Source organism: Falco cherrug, chromosome 8 (genome assembly GCF_023634085.1).
Source record: "Falco cherrug isolate bFalChe1 chromosome 8, bFalChe1.pri, whole genome shotgun sequence".
Lineage (NCBI taxonomy): Eukaryota > Metazoa > Chordata > Aves > Falconiformes > Falconidae > Falco > Falco cherrug.
The window spans coordinates 21,293,626-21,311,449 of NC_073704.1; the positions used below are offsets into that span (position 1 = coordinate 21,293,626).

A 17,824-nucleotide genomic window follows, 5' to 3' on the forward strand; every position below is an offset into this window, starting at 1 on the left:
TAATCAAACACTGATTCTGCCATAGATCACAATGCACACTTCTGTGTAAACAAGGATATCTATTACGGAGAAACACAACTTGGGTCTATCTGCACTAGAGGAATGTACTTCTACTTTCACTGGAAGGGATTCAGAGTCATGTTGCAGTAATGACAGTAATGGCCTTCCTCTATAGACCAACCATTACGGTGTACCTCACCTCCCTGCCTGATGAAAGAAGAGCATAGTAAATAAGAATATTTTTCATGGATTATTAATAAAATTTGCATCAGCCTTTCTATTTTTAACTTCTCCTAAAACGGGAAGACATTACCACACAACTGACTGAAAAAGGTTTCACATATAGACGTTGTACGCCTCCACAAGGAACTAGATACATTAAGGAACAGAACAGATGCAAAATGCAGGCGTGCGTATTTTCAAACCTATCTTGAGAAGTCAGTACTGAGGAGTGGTGTTCAAAGTATTTGGTTATTTGATGGATATAAACTTCTCAAGGGTTTGATAATATTGTTCCCCATGTTACACAGTTTAGGCTGTGATAGGTCACAATGAAATACCTGAAGAATCCTAAAAATCACTCGTAGAAGTTGCTGTTAAGACTTTTTAACATAATGCTAGCAACTACTAAATCATGATTTCTTAGTTTCACCATAAAAAGAAAAAAGTAAAGCAAAAGCATATTTTAGTTCAGTGACAGCTGCATCCAGAAAGTTGCCACCATCTAGGTAACATACTCTTGGTACAACTGGTGCTCAACTACATATATTGGGTATCCAACCTACTAAATATTAGTGAAGTAAAAAAAGGCAATTATTTTCTCTCTTGTCTTTCAAATTCTTATTTTAAGTTGACCAGCACATTTTCACTAGCCCTTTTTTCTCCTTGACACAAGATTTCACTGCAAAACCATCAAGGAAATCAGGTATATTTATAAATCTGTCCCAGGTCCATCAAAGTCAAGAAGCAAATCAACTAAGGAGTTCAGAGAAGCTGTGAAGCAAATTACATTAAAAAAATCAAACTGTATTATATAGCTTTCAAAAAGCGAAGCATGGTCTAGAGTCTATGAAAAGAAAACTGAAGTTAAAAACCTGCAAAAGTAACGACTCCATGAACAAATTCTGTTCTCAGATTGACACACGTAGGCCTTGCTGGACAAGCTGTTTTTAAAAGAAAATAAAACTCACTGTGAAATGAAATGGTTGAATCCTCTGCACCACTCCTCAGGATGCAGCAAAGTAGGAGGAGGATTCCTGAAAAAATACAAAGTTTTGGGGGTTAAAATGTTAATGTTTCTGGGAATTATCTCACAGATAGTCAACAAAGATGATACTGGTTCCACTAGGGAGAAAATGATCATCAAGACAGTAATGCTCAAACTGTCTGTGTGTCCGCTCCAGATGCCTGTTGGGTTTTTCTGGCTGCTGCTTATTCACTGACAATTCTCTTTTCATGTCTTTCTCCTTTTATGTCAATACCTTTGAAGTTGGTAGACAGTATAGCTCACAGTGTGCTTCACATTTCCTTTTCAATTCAGCCTGACTCAGGAAGGATCAGCTGAAACTGGAATATTAACCTAGCCTTCACACCACTTTAGCCCTTTACCCCAGATCACTGATTCTGACCAAAACTTCTGAAAGTATAGATATCGTCATCATAAGAACTATCAAGATGTTGACAATCTGCAGATTTTCCAGTCCAAATTTCAATCTGTATTCAGTTTGGATGACACTGTAAACTCTAAAACTGTAAAAAACAGATGTTATTTTAAAAGTGACAATTAGTGGACAATATTTTTACATTACATAGTAAGAAGACCTTCCATAAGATTAATCTTTTAAACTCTTACGGGTTCCATGTTAGTTGGCATATAGTAAGTTTCCTCTCTATTTGTTCCTGTTACAGTTAAATTATACAAGCATACAGAGCAAGGCCCATAGGTCATATTAAGTGGACCAGATTTTAAGTGGACCAACCTATAGCAGGAAGTGTTCACGAATCACACACTATATTATACTGTTGTCTCCCAGAGGTTTCTTCTGCAACTTAACACAGGTATTGAAGTCTATTTAACTTTTTAAGATTAAACCTGTGCTTTATGAAACCTTGATGGCTTGTCTTTTGCTGAATTTGAGGGCTCAGTGCAAAGGGTCAAATATTACTGAACTGGCAGGAAAAAAACCCAAACAGTAAGACTCACTCTACAACAGAAACACTAATATTCTGGATTGTAACATGAATCATCTTGTTTGTATTGGAGCCACATTTCACAGCATGACAAGGCTTGGAAACGTCTCACAAAACAAAAAGGTAAACAGCATAAACAACATAAATTAGTGCTGATCTGTTTAGTACTCTTGAATTTTTCATCCATGTTCATTCAAAGAGTAGTTCCATTTAACAATTACCTAATAAGAAAAACCAAACAAAATGGTTTAAAAAACCCCAATTTACAATGTGGCTTTGTAATAGATGGACCATTTTTGTTCATCTGTATTTACTGAAAGCAAATGCAGTCATCTAATTTCACTGCAGGCTGACATGTTTTCTAGGATGATTACGTTATTAGTTTTTTATTATAGAAGACTCAGGGAACAAAATTTTCTTCATGAAGTGAAGAAATCCAGAATCTTTGAGATGTGCATTACTTACCAAATTTATCATTAGAAAAAAATATGAACAGTTATAAATGAAAATAATGTTTCAGGGTTGTCTTTCATTTACCAGGCTTGTATGTTCATGTACATCATAGAATCTGATTTTTTACAAGCATAAAAAACCACAGAGAAGTATTTTTAGAGATACTCCCACAAAAAATCCCAGCATCAAAGAAAGGTAAATCTAAAAAACCTCTTTCTCTATAATGAAAATAGTTATCAGTCCACACATCCCACATGCATGAACTCTGCAAACTTTATGGGATAGCCAGCTGGGGTTAGTATAGGTTTTTAGTCTTTATTTTGCAGGAATGGCACTCTATCTGACAATTTGGATTCTGATAAAACCAACTTACTGTACTGCGAAGTAAAATATTTCTTTTTAAAATTACACCAGCACTGTCTACTGAATATTTGCTGTGAAATTTTGAATTCCACTGCAAAGTAATTTGCTTTTTCAAAAGCACAGTTACTATTAATGAAATATGTAGTTTCATCTTTTCTGTTCACAGTTTTTAAAGTCTTTCTATGGTGGCAACAATGGAGCTTACAAAACGCATATGGTTTGGAGGCTCTATTTAATACTCTCACAAGGATCTTTTTTTCAAAAAGACACAGACACTTAAATTAGTTGCAGATGTTATGATAGAAACAGGTGGAATTTCATCACAGAAGAACAGACCAGCAGAGCAGATGTCATTCAGGAAATACACTTAGTTATTTGTGGGTTAGTGATTGGTGGATACAGTCATGTTTTTAACCACACAGAAAATGTTTTGTCCAACAAATTACTAAGCTACCAAGACCTCACCAACAGCTACTCTCTTAAGAGGTGGCTGAGCATGCCATGTACCAAATCAACACAACCATGGAATCTGTAACTCCATAGATGTTTTCTTGAGCTTGATACTTTCATATTTGTTGACAGAAGATACTGTTATTCTTAGTGCCTTTGTAGTAAAAACATAGAATTAGTGGTCCTCTGTACTTATGTCACTAAATCAATGCTTCAGGTACCCCATCTACAAAACTGAGCTGATAAACATGACCACAACCTTAATTCATTAACACCTGTAAAGTGCTTGAAGAAATATGTTACATAACTACAAAGTACGAAATCGGCTCACTACTTTCTGGCATCATGTCCATAAACAATTTCCAGAAAGGGGCATAAGAGGGTCAGCTTCCTACCTTTGCTTTGGCTAAAACATCACAAACTCTTTCATGGTGACAGCAGAAAACACTTTTCCATGGCACCTCCAGAGGTAGCTTTCTGCAGTAAGGACTCAACCTCAAGTTCTAGGGTAACACAAAAAGCCAGATGTGCAAGGGTAGCTCACTTTAAGCTTTTTTGTCAGCACACTAAATGCAACACATGGAGTTCTATGGCTTTTGTGGACTTGCATCTGCCAACATCACTGGATTTCATCAACACTGGGCTGTTTCTGCTGTACTCTGAACACATTCACAGAAAAACTAAAAAGCTACCTCTTGTTAACTTGCTGACAGAACTTATTCTACCCTTTTCATATAAAACTGGAATGCTCTGCATGCAACCTTTCAATCATCCCTGCCGCATATGTAAGAAGCTGAAGGACAATATAGTCTTATTTTCTACTGTAAGTGATGGAAATTTTGAGTAGATATGAATATTATTGCAAAAAGTGGGTATAATTGGGCTTGCCTTTTGAAAATGTCCTCTTTTGATGCAAGATGAGTAATCAACCATTTATTTCCCAACTTGTGTCTTTCCTCCTTTAGTTCTTTCTATAATTCATAATTAGTCACAGAACTACACGCTCTATTTCCTTAGGCAGATGCATTGCTCTTGTAAGGAGTTTTTCTACCCTTGTATTCAGTGCTTTGTGTGGTCATACTGATGCTGGTTTTTACTGGGAGTTTTACTTCAGTGAGGACTGCAGGATTGAGCCTGTACAAGACACCAACATATAGGAGCACAATGTTCCTCAGAACATGAAGACATTAGCAAGCTTATCAAGCAAGAACTGCTGCTGAATTCTGAATGATACACACACAGTTATGTGCTGGAAATATTTTAATCTGTCCAGCCTTATGTGTTCCCTGTCATTCAGACTGCCTCCAAAGTCACAGCTGGCAAAACAAAATCGGTCATTTTACCACAATAAGGCCAATGATGCAGCTCAGCGAGCACCATTCATCCTTTATGTTAAGCTGTGAGCCTAATTACAGATCACAGATAATAGATATTTTCTGGCAACAAGAAAACAAATATTTTCATCTTAAAATACTGCTATGATTATTTTTTTTTAAATGGCAAATGCATCTACTATTTTTTAAACTACTTCAGTAAACATAGCCATGCATTCTATAAACAGATATCAAGACAGGGCCTCCAATGACCAAATTGCATCATCAGCCTACCACATTGTTTCTAGTGAGAAATTAACAGATGAACATCCAACACCTGTCACCATGAACAGGCTCTGGCAATCACAGCCCCATACACACATGCTGTGAATTAATTTTCCAGCATAGTGCAGAAACAATAGTTCTGCTGACAGTTGTCTAGGTTTATACATAGAAAGGTCATACACAAAATTTAACCATTCACACATATTTCAAAAAATAAAGTGTAACTGCCACAGAAAAAGCACAAAGTCAATGCATAATAATGAGATTTCCCTTAAAAAGGTTACATAAACCAAATGGTTTATATTAAAATACATGAAAAATTGACATTAATTAATACCTGATAAATTCTCATACAAGTTTAAAGGCCTGCCACTCCAGAGCATCCCCACCTTGGGTAATCCTCAAAAAATAACCAGGCAATTCTTGACAGGGCTCTGACACTCAGTTTGTGGCCCATTCAAATCAGTTAAGAGGTTTCCACTGATCTGAATGAAAAATTCCAATCCTAAACACTAACCCATTCATCTGTCTCCTACTAAAGGCTACTCAACTCTGACTGACTTCAGTAAAATATTTCACCAAAGTCAACTCAGCAGGAAGCAGGGTACTGTACTCAGCTCTGTAAAATTTTAAGATAGAAACTGAAGAGTTTAGGTGCCTGCAGGAGTGGAGAATCAGCACAAAATCCTCAAGGTATATGGAGGCAGGCTTCTGAAGTTGCTTTTTAGGTCAGTGGAAAGCTGTCATCAATCTGAATGCTGCTGCATGAAGCCTCCATGGTTGAGAACCACAGCAGTACATTGCCTCAAAAGACCAGAAGATCAGAAAGAATACAGGATCTACAACAAAACTGGAAACAATATCAGAAACACAGCATCTAAGCAAAACAACTCCAGGTCTAACGGAACGGGCTGCCCAATGAGTTGATCTAGGGGACTCCAAAGGCAATTGAACATCCTTCCCTCAAAACACCTGGAATTGTGCAAGTCTTGACCATACTGGGCACCAATGTCCCTTAGGTCTTCTTAACCAGATATATAAGCAAGGCATACCTGTGCCCATCCTGCCTACAAGGCATGAACCATATATTGAGACTGTATGTACCAAATCACAGCATATGAGACTGCTGGAAAAGGCAGTAGCTCCTCACATTATCTTCAGCTTCTTAGGGCTCAGTAACTAGAAAATAAACCTTTCTCAGGCAAGGGAACAGACTAATGCCAGATCATAGTATTCTACCTATACAAGTAGGGGGCATCAGCAAAATTACCCTTATTTGGTGAGAATGAAGGGTATAATACACCCTAGGAAAAGATTCGAGGGGAAGGGGGGAGAGGGAGCATGGGAGAGGGAGCGTGCTCCTCCCAAATTCACTCTCCAGGCACCTTCTCACCAGCAACTGATTCACTTCTAAACAGTTTCTCCTTTTTCACTCCCCCTGCTTTTTCTCTGAAAGGACTGTTTTCCTTGTGAAAATGTCTAGTTCAAAACTGTTAACATACAACTTCAATTTCTTATCTTCTGGAATATCAAGGGCATGTATCTATTCAAGTAACATGTAAGTGAGTGAATTCTAACAAGGATATGCTGCTTTAAACAACCAAGATCAAAACCTACCAAGGGAAAAGAATCGGTTAAGACGAAGCAGAACACAAGACATTACTGCCTCACTGCTGAAACAAAAATATTCTTCTTGTTTATGTATTTTACTATCTTTTAATTACACAGTTATCTGACATTTCCCTCTTTATTGGAATGGATGCTCTTTATTTTCCATAGGTTGTACACAGCTACTGAATCCAACAGCATATGCTAAATTTATATTGAGTTGAAATTTAAACAGACAATTATAAGTAAAAGACTGTAGGATCCTAATTACTTGAAAGGGTCAAGGATACCAATCCACTTTTTAAGCTTTTTTGTTTTAAAACAGGGTCTGATCTAGTAAAACACAAATTGGATATCTGTTTTCACTCTTTCTCAGAAAAGAACTATGGCTATATATCTTGTAACACATAAATACACATTTTCCCTGTTTTGCTCGTGAATTTAAGTGACTACTTATTTATTTTGCTGCCATAAGTAGGTGACTTAGCAGATTAACAATGAGATATGGGCTCAGCAGCAAAAAAAATACAAATTCACAAATAAACAAAGTGTCAACTACCTCTTTAAAACACACTTAAATCAAGATTTATTCACAAGTCTCCAAGCTTAGAATATTTCATCAGCCAGCATAATAATGAATAAAAAATAAATGGTAAAAGGTAGTCAGTTCCAGAATTACGCACAGATCTCCTTTTGATTTTCAAGATTCACTTTATGCATTGCCAAAAGAAACGAGCTTCAGGAAGAATATAAAGAGGTTGTCAAAAGAAACCTCCTAAGAAACCTCCTTCACATGAACAATCCTGTGTTTCAAAATGGTATATATCTGATAAATTAAAAGTCACCTTTAAAGTAATGAGTACAGACAGAAATAACGTGCTAAGCACATTAAATTGTTTTGAAGGTCAAATAATAACCTTCAGAAAAAGTATTAAAACAAATCTGTTATGTAATTTTTTTACTTCATACAGACAGAAAAAAAATGGATGAAGAAGTATTGCAAAGTGTTCTGCTTGGGAACATCTGGATTATCTTTGACTTTTTCCCTTGAACATTGCAATTCACAGGCCACTGGTTTCAGTCAGATTTGGCAGCTGTAAGGTTTCATTAGCCCTTTTCAGGACTCGACAAGGCATCATTTATTTCTGTCATTTACTCTTCGGTTTCCAGTTTCACTTTCTGGCTTCACTGAGACAGAAACAAGTATTTTATTTCAGAAATATTTTTGGATGGAGGTGAAAACAGGACAGCTTTGGATTCCAGTGGTCAAGCCTCAAAACAAATATTTATCATAATTGAATTATAATTATGCTTTGTCATCTCATTTATTCACAAATGTTTCAGAGATCTATAGAGGCACTAGCAAATTAACAGCAATTGAAACAGAGGAAGTAATAGTAGAGATTTTTATTTATAACCAGTTCACATCTTTACTGCAATATAGTATTTTGCTTTTCTATTAAAACCATTGCTCTGTGAATTTGCAAGGCAGGAGAATATCAGTTGCTAAAGAAATAAAAATGGGACAGTAATATTTCTGTGCCTGAGTGAAATACATATGGTGTTGTCTAGACACTGCACTTCTGTAGCTGGAATATTAAATACTCAACACCATGTATTTGTAGAACGGTATTGGAAAGTAAAAAAATCTGTTAAAATCTAAAAGTGAAAATCCCATAGATAAAATTCTAAGGGCAAACCCTGAATTGTGTTTCAAACTCCCACTGTACATCAGCCAGTTTAAGAGACCTGAGTAGTCCACCTGTCTGAAGGCACTGCCCAGTGGAGCAGATCCACTCTGGGAAAGCTAGAAGTTGTCATACCATGGTCAGTCTGCCAACAGGCTTCATATTGTCCTGGACACACAAGGGTACCTGTATTTTCCAGTTGGCTGAGACATACTTTTTGGGGCCCTTATTTCCATGAATAATAAGACATTGTCACTATATTACTCCCATGAAAAAGGCGGACTTGCTTCACAGAACTACAGAAGTGGTTTTGCCACTTGTGCTTCTTTACCTTCATTTCTTTGTCTGATCAATTTAGCTCTTACTTTCGAAGAGGAAGACACCTTCTTATCCTTCTATTTCACACAGGGAGCCTATTCTTAGTTGAGGCTCTACAGAAATACAAATAAACCTAACAGTAACCCTGTAAAAGAAGTTTATTACCATATGCTTGATATGGCTGGTACTGAACATGGAATTCAATCATTACGCTTGATAAAAACAAGCACTTAAACTCTGCATTTTCAACAGGAAACAAGGATTACTCCTTATTTGTACTTTATGACTCAAACCCTGCTTACTGTTTTCAGTTTAGTCTGGTTCATAGCATTGTAAAAACTGATATTCTGCTAGCCTTACCAGTCTGGTTCAGAAATGAATACTTACAGAGGGAATACATTAGTTAATGGTGGCATATTTCCAATGGACCATTAGGAGGATCATTATAAAAATTCTGAAGTAATAGACTGCATAAATGCTGAAGCATAAAGAAATGTACAAGAGGTGTAAGAGGACCATTTTTTAAAAAAGGAATTATCATTTAAGGTAATATGCCTTCTGAGCATGAAGACTACATGTGGAATGGAATTTATTTGTTCCCTATCCTATTCCATCCAATAAGCTTTATTCTAACACACTTCAATTTTTGTCTGCTTTAAAAAAAAATTGTATGACTTAGGAATCCCTGTAGATTGTAACTGGAGTGAAGACTAATAAACACAGTATTAAACACAAAGAATTTATTCATTATTAAAAATGTCCTGTGGCAGCAATTCAAATAAAACCTTTCTAATGCAGAACTAAATGACAATGATATCAAGACCATATCCCAACAAGCCTGTAAGATGCTAACTTAAAACTCATGCATCTCTTGAAACAATTGGGCAAGCTGTGGAAAATACCCTTGGAAATTATTGACTCACATAAGCTAGGGTATCTAGGAAAGGATGAAGGTAGTCAAAATAAATTTAAGGCAAGAAATGCTAACAGTGCAAGTAATGTGTAACAATGCAATTAGTGATGCATTGAGAGACAAAAAGACCCTACAAAGCTGAAATATTAAAGCATCATAGAACACGTGAAAATCAAGAGGGATAAATTTTTTGAATGGAAGATTCAACAAGTAGGCATCAATCAGAACCATAGCATAAACAATGTATAAAATGCATTGTTAGTAAGTGTTGAGGATACACAAATGACTTTTAGTTGTCTTTTTCTATAATAAATATTTAGACACTGAATGAGAATCTGAATCATAGCCCTGTTTTACCTTCAAAACATTAGCTATTTATGTTCCAAATAAAGTCAGGTGGTATCAACAAGCAAGCACCTATTTCCTCAACAAATCTGGGGAAAAAATGCATTTGTGACTTTTTGGAAAGACTGAAATTTTCTGGCATCTAATGACAATAAGACTATACAGTCATGTCTTTCCTGCTTTTTTCTGCAGTGCAGAGTTCTCACACAGCTCTACTCAGAACCTCCCAGCTGAACAGACCAAGAAGTTAAAAGTTTCCTCAAAAGGAGCTCCCACAAAGAGCATTTACTGTATGTTTGAGTTGGGTGGACACTATGTGCATCTGTAGAATCTTTAAAAAGTTGTAATAGGTTCTGTAAGATTTGAATATCAATACAAGAAACAAGGAAATAAAATAAAATAAAAAAACCACCACCAAACCAAAATTTTAAAATAAACCAGCCAAGAAGTAAAATATATTTACAGCAATAAAAATACAGGGTGCAATATGGAACACAATTCTTCCTTCCTTCCTGAATTGCCTCTCAGCAGTTAATTATGAGGTGATTATATACATGTTGACATGACATGAGCACTCTATTTTAAATAACACATAGAATGGGTAAACAGAAAAGAAAATTACACTTTCAACAAGTCAGATCTCTGTTTTTGTTCCAATGTAAGACGCTTTTTGTTCTTTTTGTTTCCCCAGACAGTTCAAGCAGATGCTGCCTGTAAAAGTCTGACGTGTTTGCATGCTGGCAACAGATCATGGATCATCAACTTGCCCAATAAACCTATCTTATTGTAATTCAGAACATCTTTACCCAGCACTTGTTCTAATATGTGAACAGTCTGATAAGAGGGAATCTGATATAATCTATACTGTGAAAGAAGAAACCTAGAAGTTACATTTTGGCTAATTTAACCAAAATAAACTGCATAAAGCCAAATCACTTTAGTCAGCCAGGTAGGAAGATGAAAGCTGTTACTACTACTTTTTTCCTAATGTTTTCAAAGGCTGTGGTACTGGATGCCAAAGCACAGACATAAACTCTCTCAAGAGGAGAAACGTTCTTTTCCCTTGTTGCCCCAAGCTACTGAAGCAAGGTTTGCACAGAACACATAAGTGCTCCCCTTCCAAAAGCACGAGCTGCTTCCCCTGTTCCCATAGATATATCTTTTATTTTTTTACAAATACAACTTTCAGTCATTGGATCGCATTCATTTGCCATGTTGATTAAAATGCCAGTCTTAAATAGCTTATACCCATAAAGATAAGCTGGGTTATGCTCAAGTTGCCCCTAACTTTCTTTTGGGTATACTATAAAAATATTGACACTATTTCAATAACCCAAACATAGTTCTCTTTAAAAATAGTTACACCTCTCCTGGAAAATTCACTTGGTTTTGAACAGTTCTACTAGCTTCTTTTTCAGTCTTTTAACCTAGTTTTATACTGCTTGTACGCTTTCAATGCTATGTTTGAAGGGTTACTTATAACACTGGACACATTAGTCCAGCAATGGTCTTGGTCAGACTGGGTAAGTGAATTATCCTGTTCACTGTGTGAATTTGCCCTTATACACTTGCATGGATGAAGTGAACCTTTTACCACAGCACAGGCTAATGCAGGCTAGAAAGGACCTCAGGAGGTCCCTACTCCAACCTCCTGCTCAAAGCAGGGTCAGCTATGAGTTCAGGTCAGATTTCTCAGGGCTTTATCCACTCAGGTCTTCACACAGCAAGTTCATTTTCAGTCAATTTTCAACAAGGATTCTTAAGTTATCATCAAAGTCAGCACCTTGAAAACCACCCCTTGAACATGGCCTTTGCTTTGTATCCCTACGTGCCTACGATCACATTTAGCTTCATATAAATACTGACACTATTACAGAACAGACTTACAGACCGATTCACCAGGCATTCATCATTATTTACCACTTTCTTCCTCCTCTTTTTCCCTTCTTCTCCATTTCCTGCCTGTTATTTCTTCAAAGAACATTACTGTAACTTTTGTGACCCTAGTATCACACAGTCATTTAACCTGACTATGTTTCAGTTTGTTCATATGTAAAATGAGGTGTCTCTGCACAGAATGCAGTATTTGATGTCTTGCCTGGGACTTTTTCTTGGCCAACAGTGGCAAAAACTTGCACCTCCTGAAGGAACTCTTGAGAGAAGATGCAATACAACTGCAATCTAAATGGCCTTTCATTATCATAAAAATAAACCCACTGAAATCATTATTAACTCCCTGAATACTGTAGTTATAAAGATTTATAACCAGTGTCTACTCCAATAAATATTTCTTTAAAATTTTTATGAGTTTTAACTTATGATTATACCTGTAATAGAAAAGAAATATGATACTAATTGTTAATAGTAAATGTGTAGATATGTGTAGTGCATTATTACTGCACTAATCATGAGTAATGATTAAATACACTGCATAGAATTTTAACATTAATCAAACTGATAACAGTAACAAGGAAATCAATACCTTTCAAAGCACAGCTCCTTTTCACCAAGTATGTTTGCAAATAGTGTGATTATTTGTTATTGCATATTTCTGGAAATTACTTTAGAGGGCAAAGCACACGTGCATTTGGTGACTTATTACAAAAATAAAATAACAGATGCACATTCATTATGATTCTGAGGATAATTACAGTCTTGCTAGAATGTGGCTAGTGTCTAAAAAGTTCGTCTTTCTTTTTCCTCTGCTTCTATCAGTCAGTGAATTAATTCCTTTACAAACATGAACATCAATATCCTATTTCTGAGAAAGGCATCTGTTTTTCAATTACATCCCATGAAAGTCTCTGGTACTATGAAATGTATGAGGTGCCTTATTCTCTCTGCAATACCAAATTATGTGAAGAGATATTTTTTTTTCATGCAAAAATCTAATTTAATTTACTTGGTTTAATTCATTATAAGTGATGTGGGCTACTAAACTCCAACATTAACCACAGGCTATAAAGTATGTTTTGGAAACCTAGGGCTAATGGCTTGAAAGGCAGTTTCACTTCTTCAGGATTACACTCCAAACAAAACCAGAATTTTATTATTTTCCTTCAAACATCAAGTTCTGACTTGTATCTATAAGGTACAAGTATGGCAAGTTGCCTCCACACTAACTGCCCTGCAAAATCATAAGCTGAATGTGCAATAACTCAACAGAACACAAATATATATTTTGCATGTGCAGGAACCTATGAGTAAAGATGGGGGGGGGAGGGGAAGGAAGTGTTTGACAAAGTAAACATCACAGGTAAAATATGCAAGTTTTAGGAATGCAAATTTACACATGCATTTCTAAGTAGTCAGCTGATGAGGCTTTAACCTGAGATAGTGTTCCAGACTTAAAAAAAAAAAAAAGCGCAACAACTTTTGTGCAGCCTCACACACACACACCCCTTTTAATCTCCATTAATGATGAACAAGCATTATCACTATTTCATAGGAAAATACCTCTCTCTAAAACTGAGTCACACATAGGTGAGAGGCCATGTGGTCTGAACATCCTCCCTGTCAGCATTATGGCTCCAACCAACCTCACACAACTTTCCCATCACAGAGCAATTATGAAGGGGACTATGGGTTTTTCCACTATGCAACAAGGCTTTAATTCAAATGTTACCTTCCCCAAGACCCACTGCAGAAAAAAAACCTCTCTGGATTAAGCATGAAGATGAATATCATGCTACTGGCACAACCTAAAGGTGAGTTAGGCTGCCTAAGGATGTTTCACAGCCAGGTAGTCAAAGGGAAGTATTCATCTGCTGTCCTCCTCAAGCAGCACTGACTGCAAGTCTTTTGTGAACCTAGGCTACAGTGCAAAGTTTCCCTCAAGGCAGTTAGATGCAGGTACATCGTGTGTCCTCAGCTGTGGGTGAGTCCTATCCCCCAAAGTAACGAAGTGCAGTTTCCAGCCTCTATGTGCAGTCGCCCTTTGCCAGCAAAAGAAACTCACTGAGGAATTAAATTTTCCTTTTTTTCCAGTATTCAGAGAATTTAACACAGTAACTAAGGCTTCATTTGCCTGCAGCTGTTTCAGAGAAAGGAAAAAGAGGGGAAAAAACCCCCACCCACAAACCCCCATGAATTTACACAATTTAAATCCTGAAGGACCATTTTGAAACGGAAGCAGAATGCAATTTTAACAGACCCTAAATAGTCTGCTTCACGCATGCTCACTTAATACTGAACCAAGACATTCTTAAAATTTCAGGCAGAGAAACCTGCTCTGGTTACCTTGGTGATAAACTGAAGACAAAAATTGCACATAATTGTTGCTGATGTCACTGCTCCCATTTGTTGCCAAGGTTACAGAGTACCTCAAATAATTGTGATGTTTCATTTCTAGACAGTATTGGAAGCCCATTTTCTGTTCTCGGTAAATTGTTTAGTGCTGCAGGTAATCTATCTAAACCTTATCTAATAAGGCATCAGCAGCCTTTCAGCAATGTCTGGTAATGATGTAGATTTATATGTTGCAAATGAAGCTACCTAGGTTTTTACTGAGTATTTTGACTCCCAGATTATCTCAATTATTTTTATCCTAAGAAACTATTTCCATAACAAAGTATATTAATCAATCATATAAGAATATCTGAACACTAAATGTCTTACTGCAAAGCAATATTGCATGTGAATTATCTACCTGGAAGGAAGCTGTTCTCTTGGCTGAATGGTGGAAAATTGGCTGTTAACTATTTATAACTGACTGATTTTCCCACCATCTTCAAACTCATTTTAAATGCAGAGCACAAGTGTTTTGCTGCACTAAAAAAATTCAGCCATGCTACATCATCTCCATTGCAACTTCCAGTTTACCACGCACTGTACCATGAACCTCCTTAAAACAGTAACTACTATATGTAAGGATTAAGGATTACTCTGCTACCCTCACAGTATTATGCCTCAGGACAGCTACAGACAATACTGTTAGCCACTGTAGTTCTGTCAAGAAATGGGGAGCAGTTTTGAAAACACACTAAAACCAATGTATTTTTAGTCTACAATAATAAAAGCATGACTTTGTAGCTCAGCTCTATCCCCTAAATCTAACTAAGCCACATTTCAAATCCTCACTTCTGAAGAAGACAACAGTCAGTAGATGCCCATCCACCATCTCTCCTCCTGGATGTGCCTTTCATCACTTGACTGCTCTCAGACTGCAGGGCTTGACCTTGTCAGCATGAAATTTTCCACTGGAGCAAAACAAAATACCACTTACTGTATCTTAGCAGTCTGTTATTACTTATGCAGTGGATTTTGAAAAGTAATAATTTACTTTAGAAATTGGTTGACTAAAACAGCTTATGTGCATTTAATGCATGAAATGAACTGCATATGGAGTCACTAAAAACATCTGTCAGGCATCTCAGCTTCTACCTGGAGTTCAGAGAGGGCTAGAGTGCAACACAGAGAATAAAACAGAATATCAGAGGTGATTCTTTTTTGTTTGTTCAGAAAATGGCTGAGATCTGAGCATGTTTATTTTCATGATTATTCATTTGAGTTTCTCAATGAATTAATTTCAGCTGCATACATTTTAGCTCTTCTGTGTTTAATTCACATGAATGTTCTAGCAAAAAATACTGGCAGTAATGTTTGCTGAAACAGTCTGTTTTTAACAAGCACCAACGAATATACATATAAAACAATAACCTTCTATTTGTAATCGCATGTATTCATGAGAAAGCCAGTTGGAGGAGAGACTTAACGAATCAAAACCCAGCAACATACTCTGCAGACAAAGTCTGCCCTCACAGCTGAAATAGTAAATGCTTACTACAGACTATTCAACAACAAGCCAGAGCGTGAATTACTTGCTGAAATTAGGCTATGAATATATCTGAACAAAGAAGGCATCTGCAAAATACAATTCTATCTGTACACAATTTACAAAAGGGAATAAAAAGACAAAATCAGTGAGAAACAGTTGCATATAAGTTCTGCAATAACTGAATAGCTAACGAAAAAAAGGAGGGAAATTGCACCAAGATGATTTAATTTTAAGACTGATTCTCTACTGTCTTACGTAGTGTACAAAAATATTTATACTATTTTACCACTTTCTCAAATATATTAAAACGTCATAAGGCAATGGAGAACAGACCCCATTTTACTATGACATGGCTGCTAATTGCATACACTTCAACTTTTAGATCTGCTGCCAGACTTAAAAGACTAGTTATACATAAGTATTTGGTATGGGTTTAGACACAAACTGCTCTCTGATTTTTAGACACAGGTGACGTAATGCAGGTAATACTACTACCAGCACTCATTACGCAGTTCAACTCTGGCACAAATCTATTTGAATCTGATATTCAAACCCTATGATACATTTGACTTTTACCAGTTTGTATACCTGTTAGAAATGAATTAGGAATGAATAACTCCTATACATTTTTGTAAAGGCAGAGGCCCTGCCCTGGCGCATTTTAGCACTGTTGCAAACTGTGAGACTATGTGATAGTAACATTAACGTATCTTCATAGCACAAAACTGTTTCCCCACGGAATTAATACATACTTTGCCAAACAAAAGGCCGGGACATTCATCCATCATTAGTGATGTACCCCAGGGGTCACTGCAGAGCCCAGTCCCATTCAATATCTTCATTAATGATCTGGATGATGCAGCAGAGTGCACCCTCAGCAAGCTTGCTCATGTTTCAACCTGTGAGGAGCAGCTGTTGAGGGTTCTGCTGCCATCCAGAAGGAAGGAATCTCAACAGGACAGAGAAATGGGCCCACAGAAACTTCATGAAATTCAGCAAAGGGAAATTCAAAGTCCTGCACCAGGATATGCTGGGGGCTGACCAGCTGGAAAGTAGATTTGCACAAAAGGACCTGAGGGTCTTGGTGGACACCAAGTTGAAACATGAGCCAGCAATGCATCCTTGCAGTAAGGGCAGCTAATGGTATCCTGGGCTGCATTAGGAGTGCTGCTGCCAGCAGCTTGAAGAAGGTGATCCTTCCCCTCTACTCAGCAATGGCGAGGCCACACCTGGAGTACCATGTCCAGTTCGGGGCAGGAGAGATATCAGAAAGATACAAAGGTACTAGAGACAGTCCAGCAAAGGATCACCAACACTGATTAAGGGAATGGAGCACCTCTCACATGAGCAAAGGCTGAGACAGGTGGGACTGTTGAGCATAAAGAACAGAAAGCTCACGATGAGTAGTATCAATATATATAAATATATAAAGGGAGAGTGTAAGGAAGACTGAGCCAGGCTCTTTTCAGTGGTGCCTAGTACACAGGGCAAGAGGTGATGGGCATACACTGAAATACAGGAGATTCTGCCTGAGTATCAGGAAACACTTTTTCACTGTGAGTGTAATTAAGCACTGGCACAGGTTGCCCAGAGAGGTTGAGTCTCCCTCCCTGGAGATACTCAAAAGCTGTATGGCCTTGGTCCTGGGCAGCCTGCTACAGGTGACCCAGGCTGAGCAGGAGGGTTGGACAAGATGACCTCTACAGGTCCCTTCCAACCTCAGCCATTCTGTGATTCTGTGGAAGAAGATATAGCCAAGGACACACTCTTACTGACATTTTCAAAAAACACATCAATGGTTCACTTTCTGTGAAACCAGTGATCCCAAACTCTGGAAAAATCAAACTCAGAATGGAGACTAAAAGAATTTTAACAGAAACAAAACACAGAAGTGCTTCTCAGAAATCCCACTAGCTACCTAACATCATACTTAGGGACCCAAGTCATTTTGAAAATCTAGTCATGTTTGACTTGTTCAAGATTCTATGATAGGTCTGTAACCTGCTGAAGAACTCGTAGTGGTCTTTCCAATCTTCAGTCACAGATCTGTATTCTTTTCCACCTACAGATCAGACTCTATCCCTGAATTGCTTTGCTATTCATATAGAAACCAAGGAGGATC

The 17,824-nt window shown here is 37.2% G+C and overlaps 1 protein-coding gene across 12 annotated transcripts in view; it reads right to left on the bottom strand.

Moving 5' to 3' along the window:
- MYO3B (myosin IIIB) overlaps positions 1-17,824 on the bottom strand; it is a 207,588-nt gene that overhangs the window by 133,529 nt on the left and 56,235 nt on the right. For all 12 annotated transcript variants that reach the window (XR_003561591.2, XR_008733663.1, XR_008733661.1 and 9 more), the window contains one exon: positions 1,191-1,256. Coding sequence is in view for 8 of the 12 variants with exons in the window: in XM_027810755.2 (XP_027666556.2) it covers positions 1,191-1,256 (66 nt within the window). In the remaining 4 variants the exon portion in view is untranslated. The remainder of the gene's footprint in view (positions 1-1,190; positions 1,257-17,824) is intronic.